Here is a 23,291-nt window from a genome sequence, read left to right on the forward strand (position 1 = left end):
CAGGTGTATGGCTGCATAAGCTACAGGTGTGCGGCCTCACAAGTTACAGGTGTATGGCTGCACAAGTTACAGGTGTATGGCTGCACAAGTTACAGGTCTATGGCTGCACAAGTTACAGGTGTATAGCTGCATAAGCTACAGGTGTACGGCCTCACAAGTTACAGGTCTATGGCTGCACAAGTTACAGGTCTATGGCTGCACAAGTTACAGGTGTATGGCTGCACAAGTTACAGGTGTATGGCTGCACAAGTTACAGTTGTATGGCTGCACAAGTTACAGATGTATGGCTGCACAAGTTACAGGTGTATGGCTGCACAAGTTACAGATGTATGGCTGCACAAGTTACAGGTGTATAGCTGCATAAGCTACAGGTGTACGGCCTCACAAGTTACAGGTGTATGGCTGCACAAGTTACAGGTGTATGGCTGCACAAGTTACAGGTGTATGGCTGCACAAGTTACAGATGTATGGCTGCATAAGCTACAGGTGTACGGCCTCACAAGTTACAGATGTATGGCTGCACAAGCTACAGGTGTATGGCTGCACAAGTTACAGGTGTATGGATGCACAAGTTACAGGTGTATAGCTGCATAAGCTACAGGTGTACGGCCTCACAAGTTACAGATGTATGGCTGCACAAGCTACAGGTGTATGGCTGCACAAGTTACAGGTGTATGGCTGCACAAGTTACAGATGTATGGCTGCACAAGTTACAGGTGTATGGCTGCACAAGTTACAGATGTATGGCTGCATAAGCTACAGGTGTACGGCCTCACAAGTTACAGGTGTATGGCTGCACAAGTTACAGGTGTATGGCTGCACAAGCTACAGGTGTATGGCTGCACAAGTTACAGGTGTATGGCTGCACAAGTTACAGGTGTATAGCTGCATAAGCTACAGGTGTACGGCCTCACAAGTTACAGGTGTATGGCTGCACAAGTTACAGGTGTATAGCTGCATAAGCTACAGGTGTATAGCTGCATAAGCTACAGGTGTACGGCCTCACAAGTTACAGGTGTATGGCTGCACAAGTTACAGGTGTATGGCTGCACAAGCTACAGGTGTATGGCTGCACAAGTTACAGGTGTATGGCTGCACAAGTTACAGGTGTATAGCTGCATAAGCTACAGGTGTACGGCCTCACAAGTTACAGGTGTATGGCTGCACAAGTTACAGGTGTATAGCTGCATAAGCTACAGGTGTACGGCCTCACAAGTTACAGGTGTATGGCTGCACAAGTTACAGGTGTATAGCTGCATAAGCTACAGGTGTACGGCCTCACAAGTTACAGGTGTATGGCTGCACAAGTTACAGGTGTATGGCTGCATAAGCTACAGGTGTATAGCTGCATAAGCTACAGGTGTATGGCTGCACAAGTTACAGGTGTATGGCTGCACAAGCTACAGGTGTACGGCCTCACAAGTTACAGATGTATGGCTGCACAAGTTACAGGTGTATGGCTGCACAAGTTACAGATGTATGGCTGCATAAGCTACAGGTGTATAGCTGCATAAGCTACAGGTGTACGGCCTCACAAGTTACAGGTGTATGGCTGCACAAGTTACAGGTGTATGGCTGCACAAGTTACAGGTGTATAGCTGCATAAGCTACAGGTGTACGGCCTCACAAGTTACAGGTGTATGGCTGCACAAGCTACAGGTGTACGGCCTCACAAGTTACAGATGTATGGCTGCACAAGTTACAGTTGTATGGCTGCACAAGTTACAGGTGTATGGCTGCACAAGTTACAGGTGTATGGCTGCACAAGCTACAGGTGTATGGCTGCACAAGTTACAGGTGTATGGCTGCACAAGTTACAGGTGTATGGCTGCACAAGTTACAGGTGTATGGCTGCACAAGTTACAGGTGTATGGCTGCACAAGCTACAGGTGTACGGCCTTACAAGTTACAGGTCTATGGCTGCACAAGTTACAGGTGTATGGCTGCACAAGTTACAGGTTACGGGACCTGGATGTAAAGCATTTTAGAAAGGTTAAGAACTTTATTCTTGGGCAATAATTAAGCTAACTTTACATGAACCTTTAGGCTATGTGCCCACTTAGCGTTTTTCATGCAGAATATTCCTGAGCGGAAACGCACACCCTCTTCCCGGGAAAACGCATGCTTTTTATGAAGCGCTTTTGTAAGCGGTTTTGACGCTTTTGTTAAGCGTTTCGCATGCGTTTTCCTATGCGTTTTTGCAATACAATTGAATGTATGCAGAAACGCGTGCGTTTCCGCAAAATTAATGAACATGCTGCGTTTTTTTCTGCTAAGCGTTTCCGCAGCGGAAAAAAAAAACGCACCATTAGGACAACATGTGCGGATTCAGTTATGATTACATTGGATGATTTTCTTAAGTGTTTCCGCGGCAGAAACCCGCGTCTAAAAGCGCTGCGGAAACGCTTAAAAAACGTAACGTGGGCACACAGCCTGACAGTGGCCCTTTCAATCATCATGTGCCGTGTTGTAGTTTCCAGGTGGGCTGAGTGTTGGCATGTCACTGGCAGGGCCACACGCGTCCAGTGTGATATGTCTGCCAGGCAGTGACTAGAGAACATGACAATGGAGCAGGCCACATCTGTCCCTGGAACAAAGAGACTCCCATATGTCCTCCAGGTGGCGCTGCAACCTCTGCTACAGTACATGAATGTGCAGCCATAGATTGGAGGGGGGGAGGCAAAGAACAAATCATAGTGCCTGAGCTTCATTCCCCCTGAAAGAGCAGAGCTGGTTGGATCAGCCGCACAGAGATGCCTGTGAGCTCAGGAGCAGGATCAGCCCTCTCCTCTCAGTATCTCCTGTCCCTCATCAGATGCTGAATGCTGCAGACCCACTGACCAATGCAGCAGGACTGGGGGGCTCCACCAGACGCTGACAGCACAGGAGGGCATATCTTCCCAGGGACAAGAAGTGATCTACATCTCATCCTCCACTGGAAAATCTTCCCTGAACCTCAAAGAAAAAGCAGTAGAGGACAGGAGTCATCCCCCCCTTCCCATCTGACAAAGCCGGTGGGTTAACCCTTTCCACACAATCGCAATCTCCGCGCCCCCTGCATGGACTGACTGCGACTCCTCATCCGCCTTTGTCTAGGTGGGCTATTGACTATCACTCCCATCATCGTCACTCAACAATATTACGGATAAACAAGGACGGATCAATAGCAGGTGTAATTGACGGTGGGCGAGAGCCAATCTGCAGCCTCGTCGCTCCATATCCCTGGTAACATCTGACCCCCTCCTATCTGCAGTGCACATCTCAGAAAAAAAAAAGAAGACCACGAGCCGGATGGAGGGAGCAGCATCTGAATGAAGGATTCATCTTTCGAGACCCTTCCTCCTCCTCCGCCTCACCTCAGCAGACTGAAGACCCTGCAGATGAAGACCTCCCATTTGCACTGAATGGACCTCTGAAGGCCGCGGCAAGAACAGACTGCAGAGCCCAGAACAATCCATTGGGCAGAGGCTGACCTCCTGTTAGTTACGGGTAACTGACCCCCCATTGGCGCACATTGTTTAGGGGGTAACGCCACTCGTGAACTGCAATGCAGGCAACAAAGAGCTGTCAATCTCATTCCTCAGCTTAATGCAATTCATCAGCCGCTAGCAGATTGGAAATTATTGCTTTTCACAGGCTCCTTGGCCTTCTCTCCACCGCCTTCTTGCTTGTGAAGATCTCTGCCAGCATGGGCACTGTCTTGTCCCTGTCACCAGGCTCTCGGAAAGCCAGCCTGTACGATGACGGCTCAGGATCCCTGGCACATTACACAAGTGTCAGCAAGAGCAGCGGACAGAAGCCCGACAAGGCACTGAAACGACACTCCATGTTCATCCCCGCTCTCACCTGGAAGAGACTGGTGGCCTCCACCAAGAAGAAGACATCAAGGAAGGGAACCGCTAACAGCAATTACCAAAAGGATGTTGCCCATTTAAACCACGAGAATGTGAAAAAATCATTATCTTGTGCCAATCTCTCCAGCTATGACAGTCAACCCCTGGCACCGTTGAGCTCTAAGCAGATATCCTCAATCAAGAAGGTCTCCAACACCACCGGTGGTGGTTCTCCAAAGAGAGTCATAGTCCAAGCTTCTACTGGTGAACTACTGAAATGCCTTGGAGAATTTCTTTGCAGAAGATGCTACCGACTGAAACATTTATCCCCCACAGACCCTATTCTATGGCTCCGTAGTGTGGACCGCTCCTTGCTTCTCCAAGGATGGCAAGACCAGGCCTTTGTCACCCCAGCCAACGTGGTTTTTGTCTACTTGCTCTGCAGGGATGTCATTGATGGGGACTCTGTGGCCACCGAGCATGACTTGCAAGCCACTCTCTTGACTTGCCTATACCTATCCTACTCTTACATGGGCAATGAGATCTCCTACCCTCTAAAACCATTTTTGGTAGAAGCAGGCAAAGATGCCTTCTGGGACCGATGTCTTTGCATCATTGATGCCATGAGTGCCAAGATGTTGAGAATTAATGCTGACCCACACTATTTCACCCAGGTGTTTGCTGACCTAAAAAATGAGGGCAACCGTGATGAATTCTCTAGAGTACTTGATCGGTGACTGTCCTTGAGAGAGTAGACCAAGCTCCGTCACAGGTCAGGACTGTAATCCCTGGCTAACAACAACGATCCAGTAGCCAAAAAAAAATCTAAAAGGACAAAATGGGACCACATTCAACCTTTTGTGCATTGTCTACGTTGAGAGGTGGTGGAGAATTTGAGGCAATGTAACCACCAACCAACGTGCATATTTGTTTTTGGGCCAGCAAGTGCCTCGTGCTCACATCACCTCCTGTCCCTTTCCTTATGAAGACTGATACGTTACTTTTTCTCACTGTCATCCCAAAGCGATCACCGGACTCTTGCCTCTCTTACAAATACATACAATCCAGGGAGAGGAACGTAAATGGGAACAATATACTCCATGCTCTCTCCATCACCCGCTGACAGGGTGTGGCCCGGATGTATATTTGCACTGATATATGTAACCCCAGCCTCTCTTGGCTGCTGGGTCCAGGTTCTAGAGATAGGTAATGGTGGACGATGCCGTCCTCTTCCGAGTCCCTCCAGAAATGTGACACTTGTGATGGGTCTGATGTTGCTTTTGTTCTGATGTCTGCAGGTTGTGTGGATGTTTCCTCTTGCCTCCCTCAAAGTGTTTCCAAAATCATCACTGTCAGAGTCAATATCTATTGCAGTTACTCCAATGATTTTAACTTATGTCGACTCCTGATGGTGTCTTGTAGGTTTGGCCCCAGCTTCAGATGATATGTCCCTCATAGTCTGGGCCCCTGTCCAGGTCAACATGCCACTCATAGTCTGGTCCGAAGTCCCAGTCACTATGTCACCCGGCTCTGGTCACTATGTCACTCGTTTTCTGGTCCCCGGTCCCCAGTCACTATGTTACTCATAGTCTTTGCCCAGGGGGCATTATGTCACTCATAGTCTGGGCCATGGCCTTCGTCACTAAGTCACTTGTTTTCTGGGCCCTGGTCCATAGTCATTATGTCACTTATAGTCTTGGTCCAGGGGGGACTAAGTCACTCATAGTCTGGGCCATGGCCCTGGTTACTATGTCACTTGTGTTCTGGGCCCCGGTCACTAGGCAATATGTCACTCATAGTCTGGGCCCAGGGGGCAGTATGTCACTCATAGTCTGGGCCGTGGCCCTGGTCACTTAAGTCACTTGTTCTGGGCCCTGGTCCCCAGTCACTATGTAACTCATAGTCTTGGCCCAGGGGGCACTATGTCACTCATAGTCTTGGCCCAGGGGGCAGTATGTCACTCATAGTCTGGGCCCAGGGGGCATTGTGTCACTCATAGTCTGGACTGTGGCCCTGGTCACTAAGTCACTTGTTCTGGGCCCTGGTCCCCAGTCACTATGTCACTCAAAGTCTTGGCCCAGGGGGCACTATGTCACTCATAGTCTTGGCCCAGGGTGTACTATGTCACTCATAGTCTTGGCCCAGGGGGCACTATGACACTCATAGTCTTGGCCCAGGGGGCACTATGACACTCATAGTCTTGGCCCAGGGGGCACTATGACACTCATAGTCTTGGCCCAGGGGGCACTATGACACTCATAGTCTTGGCCCAGGGGGCACTATGTCACTCATAGTCTTGGCCCAGGGGGCACTATGTCACTCATAGTCTGTGCTATGGCCCTGGTCACTATGTCACTCATAGTCTTGGCCCATGGGGCACTATGTCTCTCATAGTCTTGGCCCAGGGGGCACTATGTCTCTCATAGTCTTGGCCCAGGGGGCACTATGTCACTCATAGTCTTGGCCCATGGGGCACTATGTCTCTCATAGTCTTGGCCCAGGGGGCACTATGTCTCTCATAGTCTTGGCCCAGGGGGCACTATGTCACTCATAGTCTTGGCCCAGGGGGCACTATGACACTCATAGTCTGTGCTATGGCCCTGGTCACTATGTCACTCATAGTCTTGGCCCATGGGGCACTATGTCTCTCATAGTCTTGGCCCAGGGGGCACTATGTCTCTCATAGTCTTGGCCCAGGGGGCACTATGTCACTCATAGTCTTGGCCCATGGGGCACTATGTCTCTCATAGTCTTGGCCCAGGGCGTACTATGTCACTCATAGTCTTGGCCCAGGGGGCACTATGTCACTCATAGTCTTGGCCCAGGGGGCACTATGACACTCATAGTCTTGGCCCAGGGGGCACTATGTCACTCATAGTCTTGGCCCAGGGGGCACTATGTCACTCATAGTCTGTGCTATGGCCCTGGTCACTATGTCACTCATAGTCTTGGCCCATGGGGCACTATGTCTCTCATAGTCTTGGCCCAGGGGGCACTATGTCTCTCATAGTCTTGGCCCAGGGGGCACTATGTCACTCATAGTCTTGGCCCATGGGGCACTATGTCTCTCATAGTCTTGGCCCAGGGGGCACTATGTCACTCATAGTCTTGGCCCAGGGGGCACTATGACACTCATAGTCTGTGCTATGGCCCTGGTCACTATGTCACTCATAGTCTTGGCCCATGGGGCACTATGTCTCTCATAGTCTTGGCCCAGGGGGCACTATGTCTCTCATAGTCTTGGCCCAGGGGGCACTATGTCACTCATAGTCTTGGCCCATGGGGCACTATGTCTCTCATAGTCTTGGCCCATGGGGCACTATGACACGCATAGTCTTGGCCCAGGGGGCACTATGTCACTCATAGTCTTGGCCCAGGGGGCACTATGTCACTCATAGTCTTGGCCCAGGGGGCACTATGTCTCTCATAGTCTTGGCCCAGGGGGCACTATGTCACTCATAGTCTGTGCTATGGCCCTGGTCACTATGTCACCCATAGTCTTGGCCCAGGGGGCACTATGTCACTCATAGTCTTGGTCCAGGGGGCACTATGTCTCTCATAGTCTGTGCTATGGCCCTGGTCACTATGTCACCCATAGTCTTGTCCCAGGGGGCACTATGTCACTCATAGTCTTGGTCCAGGGGGCACTATGTCACTCATAGTCTGTGCTATGGCCCTGGTCACTATGTCACCCATAGTCTTGCCCCAGGGGGCACTATGTCACCCATAGTCTTGGCCCAGGGGGCACTATGTCACTCATAGTCCTGGCCCAGGGGGCACTATGTCACCCATAGTCTTGGCCCAGGGGGCACTGTGACACTCATAGTCTGTGCTATGGCCCTGGTCACTATGTCACTCATAGTCTTGGCCCAGGGGGCACTATGTCACTCATAGTCTTGGCCCAGGGGGCACTATGTCACTCATAGTCTTGGCCCAGGGGGCACTATGTCACTCATAGTCTTGGCCCAGGGGGCACTATGTCTCTCATAGTCTGTGCTATGGCCCTGGACACTATGTCTCTCATAGACTTGGCCCAGGGGGCACTATGTCACTCATAGTCTTGGCCCAGGGGGCACTATGTCACTCATAGTCTTGGCCCAGGGGGCACTATGTCTCTCATAGTCTTGGCCTAGGGGGCACTATGTCTCATAGTCTTGGCCCAGGGGGCACTATGTCACCCATAGTCTTGGCCCAGGGGGCACTATGTCACTCATAGTCCTGGCCCAGGGGGCACTATGTCACCCATAGTCTTGGCCCAGGGGGCACTGTGACACTCATAGTCTGTGCTATGGCCCTGGTCACTATGTCACTCATAGTCTTGGCCCAGGGGGCACTATGTCACTCATAGTCTTGGCCCAGGGGGCACTATGTCACTCATAGTCTTGGCCCAGGGGGCACTATGTCACTCATAGTCTTGGCCCAGGGGGCACTATGTCTCTCATAGTCTGTGCTATGGCCCTGGGCACTATGTCTCTCATAGACTTGGCCCAGGGGGCACTATGTCACTCATAGTCTTGGCCCAGGGGGCACTATGTCTCTCATAGTCTGTGCTATGGCCCTGGTCACTATGTCACTCATAGTCTTGGCCCAGGGGGCACTATGTCTCTCATAGTCTTGGCCTAGGGGGCACTATGTCTCTCATAGACTTGGCCCAGGGGGCACTATGTCACTGATAGTCTTGTCCCAGGGGGCACTATGTCTCTCATAGTCTTGGCCCAGGGGGCACTATGTCACTCATAGTCTTGGCCCAGGGGGCACTATGTCTCTCATAGTCTTGGCCCAGGGGGCACTATGTCTCTCATAGTCTGTGCTATGGCCCTGGGCACTATGTCTCTCATAGTCTTGGCCCCAAATCCGGTCACTTTGTTATATTCCCAGGACTTGGGGTTCATTCTGTAGCGGGTACGGCCCTAATTGTAATTGTAGCTGTGAATGCTCGTGTGGGGGGGAGAAGTCGGTTTTGTAAGATCATGGTGACCCAATATTTCTCACAGGTCATGCCCGGGCTCTGTTGCTGTTGACTGATCTCCAGGATTATTTCTGGTCACTTAGTGATAATGCGCTGATCTGGCTTTGGGTTAATGAGAATTGGATTGACGCGCTCCGAGCCCCCGACATCATCTTCCTACAAGGTTTTTTTTTGTTTCTTTTCACAGAGCCTCTACATACAAAATTGGGGTCTGCACAGGCCCGCCCGTGGACCCCACTGTTTACATGGCTTTCTGCGTTTACGGATTAATATGTTGCAGTCTAGTTGATACATTGTTGCACACGATGTGTCCGGATACAGTGTTGTCTTTAGAGGCAATGCTTAGGGTGTATTGGGGAGCGAATGATGGCGGGGTCTCCCTGTTGATGCCCCCATGCGTCCGGTGCAGCTTGCACATTAGATGTGATGGCTTTCGTGCAATGTGTCGCAGCTGGCGGAGGAGCGGCTGTTCTCCGGATAGGAGGCCATCTTGAGCGCTGATCCAGGACACCGGGTCCCTAAATCTCTAATAAATGAGTGGGTCGGATTGTTGTTTGGATGTGGGGGGGCATTTATTTATTTGGGACACCCTGGTCGTGTCTATTTCCGCTGTGCATTGTGTATTTTTGGGGCGCTGCTCGGCTGATACCGCTGCACACGTGTCTTTATGTGCCGTGGCGCTGGGTGCTGATTGTGCCCCCCGGACGTGCTCCTTTCTGGGGGGGTGACCTACATCTGCCTGTGTCTGCAGAGCGAGCAGCCGGGGACAGAACAAAAATAACATTTCTAGAAAATGGCTCCCGAGCAGGGCGACCGCCAGAACCGGAGGCTGCAGCCCAGGCCGGGGGGAGATGGCTGAAGGTGTAGTTCTAGTCAGCAGCCTTATTGGTCTGGCTTATTGGCACAGGCTCAGGAAGCATTTCTGCGATGGTCTGCAGCCATCCCCAACTACAACCGCTTGGTGTAGGGGAACTATAACTCCCAGCACAGTAGGGACTGTAGCGCCCCAGGTGTACGATCACTGGTGTGATTTTTGGGGGTGCCAGAGCCATGAGTAGCATTGTCACCATTATTACAGGCTGCCAGGTGGGGTTGACATCTGTACATCATCGTACATACGAGGGGGGCTCACCTACATATAGGGGTGCCATATTCAACAGTAGTAAAGGGAGACGTGGGCAGAGCAGAGGGGTCATCCTGGGGTCTGTCATAATGAAGGGGCCATGGCTAATACATGAAGGTCATGGCGGCCGTTCACCGCTGCTGCTGTACCTCTGACAGCCGGACCTCCCCCAACAGCAAAAAATTGGGCATGTTCCCTCCAACATCTGCAGTCGGCTGCATCAGGATCCCCTCACATTAGCTGGTCCGCCGACCCCCGCAGGTTTCTCGTCTCTCCCCTAATGTGTATGAGCCACTGCGGCATCCCCCTATAACCAGTACTGCACGCCGGTGCTCCGGCCATTGGAGAGCCTTGTCACTGTACAGGCACTTGATCTTCTGTACATGAGACTGCTTCCCCAGACTGCACAGATTTGTATTATCTGCTGTAGAGAAGACTGCATCTCCATGTTATATAAACTTTTATCTGCTGTACAGTAGACTGCATCTCCATGCTGCACAGACCTGTATTATCTACTGTACAGTAGAGGGCATCTTTATGCTGTACAGTTCACTGCATCACCATGCTGTACAGACTAATATTATATTATTTGCTGCCTCTTTATTATACACAGACCGTCTTATGTGCAGTAACAAACTTGTATTATATACTGTACCGTAGACTGCATCTCCATGCAACACATATTTGTTATCTGTTTTACAGTAGACTGACTCTTTATGCTGCACAGACTTGCATTATCTTCAGTACAGTCAAATGAATTTGTTTGCTGCACAGACTTATATCTTCTGAAAAGTATCTTGCATCTTGCTGCTGCAGACATGTACTACCTGCTGTGCAGTAATATGCCTCTCCATGTTGCACTGACTTGTATTATTTGCTGCACAGACCTGTATTATCTTCAGTAAAATGGACTGCATCTTTGTGGTGCATAGAACCGTATTACCAGCTGTACAGTAAAGTCTTGCTATACTTCACAGACATGTATTATCTGCTGTACAGTAGACTGCATCTCTGTACTGCACAGACATGTATTATCGGCTCTATAGTAGACTGCATCTCTGTTCTGCACAGACTTGTATTATTTGCTGTACAGTAGACTGCGTCTATGTTCTGCACAGATTTTTATTATGTGCTGTACAGTAGATTGCTTCTCTGTACTGCACAGACAAGTATTTACTGCAGGGTAGAGTGCTTCTCTACTGCACAGACATGTATTATCTGCTGTACAATAGATTGCATCTCTGTTCTGCACATACATGTACATTTGCTGCACAGTAGACTGTTTCTCTGTACTGCATAGACATCTATTATCTGCTGTACAGTAGACTTCATCTCTGTTCTGCCCAGACATGTACATTTGCTGCAGGGTAGAGTGCTTCTCTGTACTGCACAGACATGTATTATCTGCTGTACAATAGATTGCATCTCTGTTCTGCACATACATGTACATTTGCTGCACAGTAGATTGCTTCTCTGTACTGCATAGACATCTATTATCTGCTGTACAGTAGACTGACTCTCTGTACTTCACAGACATGTATTATCTGCTATACAGTAGACTGCATCTGTTCTGCACAGACATGTATCATTTTCTGCACAGTAGACTGACTCTCTGTACTTCACAGACATGTATTATCTGCTGTACAGTAGACTGCATCTCTGTTCTGCACAGACATGTATAATTTGCTGCACAATAGACTGACTATACTTCAAAGACATGTATTATCTGCTGTACAGTAGACTGTATCTCTGTTCTGTACAGACATGTATCATTTGCTGCGCAGTAGACTGACTTTCTGTACTTCACAGACATGTATTATCTGCTGTACAGTAGCCTGCATCTCTGTTCTGCACAGACATGTATCATTTGCTGCGCAGTAGACTGACTCTCTGTACGTCACAGACATGTATTATCTGCTGTACAGTAGACTGCATCTCTGTTCTGCACAGACATGTATCATTTGCTGCGCAGTAGACTGACTCTGTACTTCACAGACATGTATTATCTGCTATACAGTAGACTGCATCTCTGTTCTTCACAGACATGTATCATTTGCTGCGCAGTAGACTGACTCTCTGTACTTCACAGACATGTATTATCTGCTGTACAGTAGACTGCATCTCTGTTCTGCACAGACATGTATCATTTGCTGCGCAGTAGACTGACTCTCTGTACTTCACAGACATGTATTATCTGCTGTACAGTAGACTGTATCTGTTCTGTACAGGCATGTATCATTTGCTGGGCAGTAGACTGACTCTGTACTTCACAGACATGTATTATCTGCTGTACAGTAGACTGCATCTCTGTTCTGCACAGACATGTATCATTTGCTGGGCAGTAGACTGACTCTCTGTACTTCACAGACATGTATTATCTGCTGTACAGTAGACTGTATCTCTGTTCTGTACAGACATGTATCATTTGCTGGGCAGTAGACTGACTCTCTGTACTTCACAGACATGTATTATCTGCTGTACAGTAGACTGCATCTCTGTTCTGCACAGACATGTATCATTTGCTGCACAGTAGACTGACTCTCCATGCTGAACACCTGTGTTATCTGCTGTATAGTAGATTTGATTACATCTCTGTACTGCACAGACTTGTAATATTTGCTACAGAGTAAACTGACTCTACATTTTGCACATACTTTTTGCTATTAAATAAGGGAGCAACTTGAACTTTAAGAAACTTGACAAAATGTTCCCCGCCCCGTCCTGCCGGCTCTGCTGATCTAGAGGCTTCATCCCATCGTTACCAGCAGCTCCGGGGGCAAAGCAGATTTGCTAAAAAAATAAGAGTTTATTTTACTACATTGAGGCCAAAATCTAAAATATTGCGGCTGTGTGTCCGGGGGATGGCGACCGGCAGTGACCGGATCAGCTTCACTGTAGTGTCTGGGAATGAGCTGCAATACCACACACAACCTGAGGACAGGTGGGGCGCTGTTTGCACGTGCTGAAGAGCTTTTATTTTTGGTTTATCATTACTCGCCCCGGGGTCGAGTGCTGATAATGGACGGAGCCGCACGATCAGAGGATTGAGGCCCCGCTTCTCAGTGATGATGTGGCTAGGATGTGAATGGTGCTCCCAGGTGGCCGCGCTGGGCAGCTGCCCTAGACCGTGGCGGTGGAGCTGTATATACTGCAGGCGGGGACGATGCGCCGTGGCTCGGGGTGCGCTGCATGAATTCTGTGTTTGAAGTTTTTCCCACAATTTGTAAATTATTTAATTTATAAGGGAACAGAAAAAAAAGTGAAACGAGCGAGTTCTGGCGCTTTCCTGTGTGTTTCTATGGACGACGCGCGGTTTGTTTGTAGACTTTTTTCTATGTGCGGACACTGGAAATGATTTACGGAAAGGAAACGGAGACGCCTCCTCCCGCTTTCTGGGCCTCGCCTGGATCAGGAGCCGGAGCCCGCGGCACGAAAAGCTTCACCTCAGGAAGTACCGTGAGGACACGATCTGGCCGCCCGGGTATGACGCGTAGATGTCAGGATGGAAGCAGAGACGGGGGGACGGGAAGGACAATGGGTCCTTGTAGGGTGGTCTTGTCTGTGCGGGATGTGTGGCTGCTGCATCGAGGCCTGGCACTGCGGGCAACGTGGGCAAGGTCGGGGCGCTCTCACCCTCCTACTGATGGGACAGTGGCACTTTTCAATAAAACGAAATGATAAAAATGGATTTCTGTTCTGTCCTCTTTACTTCACATTACACCATGGGTTTGGAAATTATTCTTGAATCCACAGAAACAGCTAGAAATCAGATGACAAAGAAGAAAATGTGTCACTATGTATCAGCCTAAGCAATCTGCAGATCCTGTATACAGGGAGCTCCCCCTAGTGGTGGCTGCAGACAGGATCTTATCATGTAGCTCTGTATACAGGGAGCTCCACCTAGTGGTGGCTGCAGACAGGATCTTATCATATATCTCTGTATACAGGGAGCTCCCCCTAGTGGTGGCTACAGACAGGATCTTATGTATCTCTGTATACAGGGAGCTCCCCCTAGTGGTGGCTGCAGACAGGATCTTATCATGTAGCGCTGTATACAGGGAGCTCCCCCTGGTGGTGGCTGCAGACTGGATCTTATCATGTATCTCTGTATACAGGGAGCTCCCCCTAGTGGTGGCTGCAGACAGGATCTTATCATGTATCTCTGTGTACAGAGAGCTCCCCCTAGTGGTGGCTGCAGACAGGATCTTATCGTGTATCTCTGTATAGTTAGCTCCCCCTAGTGGTGACTGCAGACAGGATCTTATCGTGTATCTCTGTATACAGGGAGCTCCCCCTAGTGGTGACTGCAGACAGGATCTTATCCTGTATCTCTGTATACAGGGAGCTCCCCCTAGTGGTTGCTGCCGACAGGATCTTATCATGTATCTCTGTATACAGGGAGCTCCCCCTAGTGGTGACTGCAGACAGGATCTTATCATGTATCTCTGTATACAGGGAGCTCCTCCTAGTGTTGGCTGCAGACAGAATCTTAGCCTGTATCTCTGTATACAGGGAGCTCCCCCTGGTGGTGGCTGCAGACTGGATCTTATCATGTATCTCTGTATACAGGGAGCTCCCCCTAGTGGTGGCTGCAGACAGGATCTTATCATGTATCTCTGTGTACAGAGAGCCCCCCTAGTGGTGGCTGCAGACAGGATCTTATCCTGTATCTCTGTATACAGGGAGCTCCGCCTAGTGGTGGCTGCAGACAGGATCTTATAATGTATCTCTGTATACAGGGAGCTCCTCCTAGTGGTGGCTGCAGACAGGATCTTATCATGTATCTCTGTATACAGGGAGCTCCCCCTAGTGGTGACTGCAGACAGGATCTTATCATGTATCTCTGTATACAGGGAGCTCCTCCTAGTGTTGGCTGCAGACAGAATCTTAGCCTGTATCTCTGTATACAGGGAGCTCCCCCTGGTGGTGGCTGCAGACTGGATCTTATCCTGCATCTCTGTATACAGGGAGCTCCCCCTAGTGGTGGCTGCAGACAGGATCTTATCATGTATCTCTGTGTACAGAGAGCTCCCCCTAGTGGTGGCTGCAGACAGGATCTTATCCTGTATCTCTGTATACAGGGAGCTCCCCCTAGTGGTGGCTGCAGACAGGATCTTATGTATCTCTGTATACAGGGAGCTCCTCCTAGTGGTGACTACAGACAGGATCTTATCATGTATCTCTCTATGCAGAGGGAGGGAGTACAAAAGTTATAAAATGTTTGCAATGCTTTAATATAATTTATGTTTCAAAGGCTTTGCTTGTCATCAGTGAATGGAGACAATAAGTCTTTACCCACAAAGGCTAAAATCTCATCTTCCCTTGGTGTTGCTCACTCAGTTGGTAGTTTGTTACAATGTATCAGTGCAGGGCTATCAGCCTGGAGTACAGATGTATTAAACCTTCACATTTGAGAAGTACAATGACAGGTTTTCAGTGTGACGATTTGTTACAATGTGTCAGGCTGCACACCTCTTGCCCCTAGAGCCCCATTTAGGAGGACGAGCCATGTGACTGTAGTTGCTGTGTAGGATTATGCCGTGGCCGCTAATACCATTCCCAGTCCTTGGCATCTTCACCCACGGAGACTCGGGCAGCGCGCGGATCTTTTTCTTATCCCCCTGAGACCCTACATAAGGGATCACCCATGTAATCATAGAATGAGGGCGTGAGAAGGGGACTGACTGTGGAGCGGCTCTAGGGCCGCGGCCTTTTACCTGTTTGGGGTGTTTAGGACCAATTTAAGCAGTGACTATGGTAGTAATATGGGGGCGACGACAGAGGAGAGACCCTCTGTGAATCCTTCTATGGGTATTCTGATGGGTGACAAATGTTGGATGCAACTTTCTGTTTTAGTTATGATTGGAAATGCAGCTCTGAGGCACAAACTGCAGCTCCAACAGGCGACATGCTGAGCGCAGTGACAGAAGCGGAGCCTCCACAAGGGCTTGGAAGGTTTATTATTTGGCAATTTCAGATGATAGTTTGCCTTTAACTTCTCAATGTTTCTTCAGTTCTGGGATCAGATCCCCGGCCAGCGCAGCACCAAACCAGTGCGGCCATTGCGGAACTCCGGCTTTTCTATGTCGGCTCTCATCTCTACGGAGATCGGTCGCTGTCTGCCGCGGTCGTTCATCTGGATGCGGTTGGAGACTTTCACTGAGAATTCCTGATGTGTCCTGTGGGAAGAAGAGAGACGTGGCGATCACTACCGGAGACCCGAGAGGTCACACCCAAAGCTGCGGCACAATGCGTTAGCCCGCCGTGTGGAAACCATCATATACGGGATGTAACCGCCACAATGTCCCCCATAATAACAGCCACAGAGGCGCCACATTGTTCAGCCTCTATGCCCCCTGGTGCCCCCATAAAGCCTCTATAACGGCCAGTCCCAGCGCCTCCATGATGGAGATAAAGACCCCCAACGGCCAGCCAGAGTGCCCCTCTTATAGCCATGGAGCCCCTGAAAATGTCAGTCACAGTACTATAACCATAAAGCTTCCCTGAATGTCAATCACAGGGCCCCCACAATAGTAACAGAGCCCTCCTTAATTCTCAAAATACCCCCACAATGATAGCCAAAAGGAGCCATAACGGTCAGTGCTCCCATGAAAGGCACAATGCCCCCATGATGATGGTCATAGTGCCCCCATAAATGTCACTAACGTCGCCCTGATAATCGCCACAATGCGCCAGTAATGATAGTGGTAAAGCTTCCCTAATTGTCAAGTAACAGATCCCCCACGATAATTATAGAGCCTCCTCAGACAAAGTAACCCCATAATGATAGCAACAGGACCCCATAATTGCCTTAGTGCCCACATGATAATACCATAAACCCCCGTAATTGCCTTAGTGCCCCCACAATGTTAGCCATGTAACCCCCATAACTGCCTTAGTGCCTCCACAATGATAGCAATGAAACCCCCATAACTGCCTTAGTGCCCCCACAATGTTAGCCATGTAACCCCCATAATTGCCTTAGTGCCCCCACAATGATAGTCATGAACCCCTGTAAATGCCTTAGTGCCCCCACAATGATAGCAATGAAACCCTCATAATTGCCTTAGTGCCCTCACAATGATAGCCATGTAACCCCCATAATTGCCTTCGTGCCCCCACAATGATAGCCATGGAGCCCGTATTATAAGAGCCCCTCTGCACTTGTCCTCAGTCACTTGGATAGAGCTGGGGCCCCTGCTGCTCTGCACATGACGTCCCCTTATTCCTGCCGGACTATTCACCAGCCCTGACCAATGACCCTGACGAATGACCCTGTCCCTGAGGTTAGAGGTCACATGGGACCTCCGCTGACCATCTGGCCGGCCCCTGTCATGGCAGGGCTGACCCAGCAGAGCGGTGACTGATAGCAGTGCTGTCCTGCCCCCTCCTCAGAATATGGCTGTTATTAGGGGGTCCGCTGAGCTCTAGGGTCACTGGGATTGTATGGGTTGGTCCGATACACCAGAAATCTTCATGTGAGTGGACTCAGTGGAGGGTCTCTGTGATCGGCCCACAATGCCCACTGGTTGCCATAAATCACAGCATTAGCCCTTTAAGGCCATGTGCACACACTGAGTATTTGGCAAGTTTTTTACCCCAGTATTTGAAAGCCAAAACCAGGAGAGGAACAATCAGCGGAAAAGCAGAATAGAAGCATTGGCGCCCCTTCTGTATTTATCACCCACTCCTGGTTTTGGCTTACAAATACTGGGGTAAATAACTCACCAAATACTGCATGTGTGCACATGGCCGAACAGCGACACAAGGGCTCATTGTTATATAGGGAGATACAGGAAGGATGAGTGTGAACTGCGCCAGGACTGGGGGCTTCTGACTCCACATCCTGCGCCCCCTCCCATGGTGCAGATCTGTGGCCACTCAGCCTGTAATGGGAAGCATGCGGGGAGACACAAGGGCCTGTGTGATGGGGGCTGCGGGCCACCGCCGGCTCATTGACTTTAATTGATTGCATTAGAGAATCTACTATTTATATCTGCAGAGCGCAGCGAGCGCGGAGAATGTGCCGCTCACACCAGAGAGAGCGATCGCACAGATGGACCACGATTCTGTGCACGGAGGAGACCCCCAATAATCCTGAAATAATCCGACATTCTGCACTGCTCTAACCAATGTCTGGGCGTCCGTTCCTTCCAAGTTCTCTGCTTCCTGTTAGTTAATTCGATTTTTGCTCACATGCAGAGGCGAAAAAACTCTATGTGACCTAAGGGTACGTGCCCACGAATATCCCCATCCTCTGGAATTCTTTGCCCCAACACATCCGACTATCAACCACATTCGGATCCTTCAGACGGAACCTGAAAACCCACCTCTTCAGGAAAGCCTACAGCCTGCAATGACCCCGCTACCTCCTCACCACTACTGGAGCCACCGCCTCACCATCACTGGAGCTGCTGTAACCCCCCAACCTGCTGTCTCCTTCCCCACCATCCTGTAGCATGTGAGCCCGAAAGGGCAGGGTCCTCTCCCCTCTGTATCAGTCTGTGATTGTTAGTTTACTGTAAGTGATATCTGTACTTTGTATGTAACCCCTTCTCATGTACAGCACCATGGAACCAATGGTGCTATATAAATAAATAATAATAAACTGCTATGAGGTCCACAGCTCGGACATTTGACCGATATATGTTTTTCCTGTACAAAAATGTATTTTTGTATCGTGTTAGCCAAGAGATAGACAAAATATTAGAATTTGCGCCTCCTCAGTGGTTGATACTTATTAATGGCAAACTGAAAAGATGGTAACAAATTGCAGATTTCAAGACTTCTGCTTCCCGTCACTTGTCTTATCTATCGCGTTATTCCTGTGTCCTGTTGTGTATAAATCTGTGACTCTTCAGATTGTTAAGGGGGTTTTACACATAGCGATATCGCTAGCAATATCGCTATGTGTGATACTTACCTCCAACCGGCTCCCCCGCTGTCCATCGCTGATCGCGCGAGATCGGGCGGCTCCATTTCTCGTCGTCTGCTTCCTGCTGTGATGACGAGCAACGCGTGGAGGCGGGCGGGAGGACGTCAGGATCGCTGTGTGTGAATGGTAAGTATCGTCCGCTGCGTCGCTGCTGCATCGCTGTGAGATCTTCCTGTGTGGCAGCTCACTAGCGATCATTTAGCGATGCACCAGCGATCCTGACCGGGTCGTATCACTGGTCGGATCACTGGTGCATCGTTAAACGTAAAGGGGCCTTTATTCTCAACCTGATGAAGAGACCGGAGTAGGATGGAAAGCTGCAATGTGTTACCATCATCTCAGTTCGCCATTAAAAGGTATCAACCACTGAGGACTCTCATATTTAAGATTTGTCTGATACATTGTGTGACAGTCACTGGTGATGTAATAGAGGGGAGATGTTTCACTAAGCCTAATGGCGTCAGTGATATATAATCCAGAGTTTATTTCCTCCACCACAATGTGTGTTATGAGGGTTAAGTTATGAAGTTATGTTATGAGCTGGCTTTTAGGGGGACTCTCATAGAGTGGGTGGAAGAGTGTCCCCTCATACAGGGCCAGCGTTAGGGGCCGGTACACCAGGCTGCTGCCTAGGGCTCCTTCAGGGGCCCCCAGCCAGTGGTGTGATGCTAAGAGCGGCATCATGTGACGCTCCCTCTCCCATCACTCCCCCCTCTGACTCAGCAGCGTGTGCCAGCAACGGAGGTGATGAGTTGCTCTGCAGAAGCCAGAGCAACAGGGAAACGAGGAGAGGTAAGTAGTGTGTGTGTGGGGGGCTGCACTAGTGTGTGTGGGGCTGCAGTATACTCTATCAAGGACCATGGGGAGTGCATTTTACTATATGTGCTACATGGGACCTGCATTATACTGTATCGAGGACTATCTGCACCTTCGGCTGGGCAATGTACTGCCGGAATGTTCAAAAAACAAAAAAATAAAAACGCTAAGATCAGCGGAGAGTGGGAACATTGTCACTGCTTGGGCTCTGCTACTCCACGTGTGATCCCATATATTAATACTGCACCAAGAGATCTGGGGTGAGATCTGCTAATATTAACCCTGCCTAAAAATAGGGCACCCAAGGATGATGACCACAAAATACAGGAGGATGCAGCCGGCCCAGGGCCAGCGGGACAATTTCCAGGACACAAATGCTCGATTCATCATTTGTGGGGAATTTTTAAGTCCTTTTCTTTTTTGTCTTAGGCTACTTTTCATTCTCTACTCAACCCAAGAGTGCAGGCTCCAACCACGGAGCTCCGAGCTGACGATCTGGCCAATTACTTCAAAGAAAAAATTGACCAGATCCGACAAGAAATTATCTCCCAATCACCTCATACCATGCACCGTCCTCCCTCCCCCACTGCATCTAGCTCACTCTCTAATTTTGAACCAGTCACAGAAGAAGAAGTAAGCAGGCTCCCTGCATCACTTGCACCAGTGACCCATTTCTGTTGTGAGTTCATTTTCCCCTCCGTCACTGAGGCCTGGTGAACTCCCTATTCTAGTGAAGGAAGGTAGTGAGCCTGATTATCAGGCACCTGGGACTAATGAAGACGATTGGCTGAGTGGAGTCACTGACTGGATTTAAGGCAGCCTACGCCCTTTCTGCCCTGCGGGTGATTTCTCTGTGGACTCTTGGACACCAGTCTGATTCCTGCTCTCCTAAAGCTAAGTTTTCTGTTTTGCCTTTTTGCATATAAGATTTGTTTTTGTTTTTCTTGCTTTTTGGATTCTGCCATTCCCTGCTGGAGTGTGCAGTGTTCCGTTAGCTCTGTCTTCTGAAGGTACCTGAGTGCTGATTTAGTTTTTGAAGCTTAGTTGCTTCAGGGCCATTTTTATATCAGCTTGTTGGCTTTTGTCTCTGATAGGGTTTTGGCAGATTGCAGACAGCAGCCTTCCTATCCGTTCCTATCTAGGTAGTTTCTGGGCCCCGTCTTTGCTCAGCCTGTCTTTCTGTCTGTGTAAGTGTTTTCATCTTGCTTCACCGCCATTATATGTGGGGGGCTGCCTATTGCTTTGGGGTCTGCTCTGGGGCAGTTAGATTTCCCCTTTCCTTCTTTAGGCCTATGTATCTCTCTGGCTGTGATCGAGGGGTCTAGGTCATCGTAGGAACCCCCCACGGCTACTTCTAGTTGTGTTGATAGGTTCAGGGGTCTGCAATCTGATAGTTGCCAACTTCTCAGGTTTTCTGGACTTAGCTAGCATTTCTGTTTTTGCCTCCTGCGGTGACTCAATCATAACAGAATCACCCGCCAAACCGCAGATCCTTGGGTACTCAATAGCAGGAAAGAATTGTGTTTAAAAAAAAAAAAAAAAAGTGTGTATATTCTTTCCTCTATATCTCTGAGGCCGTAGGGGGAATTTTTTTTTTCTCTCTTTTTCTCTCAATGGAGATAAAGCAAGTGTCTGATCGTGTGGAGTAGCTCGCTGCTGAAGTGCGAGGAATTTCCGCCTATCTTGCTCGTTCACATGCTGTTGAACCAAAGATCCCCACACCTGATGTATTTTTTGGGGATCGATCTAAATTTTTGAGTTTCAAAAATAATTGTAAATTATTTTTTGCTTTGAAGCCTAACTCGTCAGGGAGCCCCGCGCAGCAGGTTAAAATTGTCATCTCTTTGCTGCGCGGCGATCCCCAGGATTGGGCGTTTTCTTTGAAACCAGATGACCCTATTCTGACTAATGTGAACGCATTTTTACAAGCCTTGGGGTTGCTGTACGACAAACCTAATGCTATTGATCAGGCTGAAAAGACCCTGTTAGCATTGAACCAGGGTCGAGAACCTGCAGAGTTGTACTGTCAAAAGTTCCAAAAGTGGGCGGTCCTTACTACCTGGAATGATAGTGCCTTGGCTGCTCTCTTTCGGAAGTGTTTGTCAGAAGCCGTAAAAGATACCATGGTGGGATTTCCTGTTCCCTCTGGTCTGGACGATTCTATGTCTTTAGCCATTCAGGTTGATCGGCGTTTACGTGAACGCAGGATTACACGAGAGGTGTTGCCACCGGTTGAACAGACGTCTGAACCTATGCAATGTGATAGAGTTTTGTCTAAGGCGCAACGTCAGGAATTCAGAAGGCGTAATAAGCTGTGTTTTTTCTGTGGAGATGCCTCACATATTATTTCTGTTTGTCCTAAACGTGAGAAACGCTTTGTACACACGTTTTCTGTTGGTGGGGTTCAGCCTAAGTTTCTTTTGGCGATTACTCTGATCTGTTCCCTGTCCACATTTTCCGCCAAGGCTTTTGTGGATTCGGGAGCAGCGCTAAACCTAATGGACTTGGATTTTGCTAAACGTTGTGGATTTCCGTTGACACCTCTGCAGATGCCTATCCCTTTGAGGGGGATTGATGCTACTCCTCTGGCTAAAAATAAACCTCAGTTTTGGACCCAGTTGGTCATGCGGGTCGCCCCAGACCACCAAGAAAATTGCAGATTTTTGGTGTTGCATGGTCTGCATGATGCCGTTGTTCTGGGGTTTCTCTGGTTGCAGATTCATAATCCAGTTTTGGATTGGAAGTCTGTGTCTGTGGTGAGTTGGGGTTGCCGGTGTACCTTTAGTGAGGCTCCGGTTTTTTCCACCTCTCCTCAGTCGCATGAGGTTCCTGACTATTTGGCGGACTTCTATGATGTATTTAGTGAGAATGAGTCTGCGTCCTTGCCTCCTCATAGGAGTTATGACTGTGCAATTGAACTAAGCCCGGGGTGTAAATTTCCTAAGGGTCGGCTCTTCAATTTATCTGTACCCGAGCACGAGGCTATGCAGTCCTATATTAAGGAGGCGTTGGAGAAGGGTCATATTAGACCATCCTCTTCACCCTTAGGTGCCGTTTTTTTTTTTGTGGCCAAGAAGGATGGTTCTTTAAGGCCTTGTATTGATTATCGTGCCCTCAATAAAATTACTATTAAATATCAGTATCCGTTACCCCTGATTTCGGATCTATTCTCTAGAGTCAGAGGTGCTTGCTGGTTTACCAAGCTTGACCTCAGGGGGGCGTATAATCTTATCCGCATTAAGCAGGGGGATGAATGGAAGACGGCGTTTAATACTCCGGAGGGACATTTTGAGTACCTGGTGATGCCTTTTGGGCTCACTAATGCCCCTTCTGTCTTCCAGTGCTTCATGAACGATATTTTCCGAGACTTTGTTGATAAATTTTTGATTATCTATCTGGACGATATTTTGATCTTCTCCAAGGATTGGGATGCTCATGTGGAACATATTCGGACTGTGTTCCGGATCTTGAGAGAGAATTCTCTGTATGTCAAGGGATCAAAATGCCTTTTTGGAGTACAGAGGATTTCTTTTTTGGGATTTATTTTGTCTCCGTCAACTATTGAAATGGACCCGGCCAAGGTACAGGCCATTTATGATTGGGTTCAGCCCACTT

General features: G+C 49.1%; 2 protein-coding genes across 3 annotated transcripts in view; one reads left to right on the forward strand and one right to left on the reverse strand.

Moving 5' to 3' along the window:
- Nucleotides 1-2,706: 2,706 nt before the first annotated feature.
- On the forward strand, nt 2,707-6,590 carry LOC141054038 (cyclin-dependent kinase 5 activator 1-like). The gene has a single exon (XM_073551194.1). The coding sequence runs from the start codon at nt 3,689-3,691 to the stop codon at nt 4,568-4,570; it is 882 nt and encodes a 293-aa protein (XP_073407295.1). The 5' UTR covers nt 2,707-3,688; the 3' UTR covers nt 4,571-6,590.
- Nucleotides 6,591-15,867: 9,277 nt separating this feature from the next.
- Nucleotides 15,868-23,291, reverse strand: part of LOC141054039 (unconventional myosin-Ig-like) — a 218,300-nt gene continuing 210,876 nt past the window's right edge. For both annotated transcript variants that reach the window (XM_073551195.1, XM_073551196.1), the window contains one exon: nt 15,868-16,104. In XM_073551195.1, the coding sequence (XP_073407296.1) occupies nt 15,948-16,104 (157 nt within the window). In that variant the 3' untranslated portion in view covers nt 15,868-15,947. The remainder of the gene's footprint in view (nt 16,105-23,291) is intronic.

Source organism: Dendrobates tinctorius, unplaced genomic scaffold (genome assembly GCF_039654945.1).
Source record: "Dendrobates tinctorius isolate UK_male_01 unplaced genomic scaffold, ASM3965494v1 ptg000173l, whole genome shotgun sequence".
Classification (NCBI taxonomy): domain Eukaryota; kingdom Metazoa; phylum Chordata; class Amphibia; order Anura; family Dendrobatidae; genus Dendrobates; species Dendrobates tinctorius.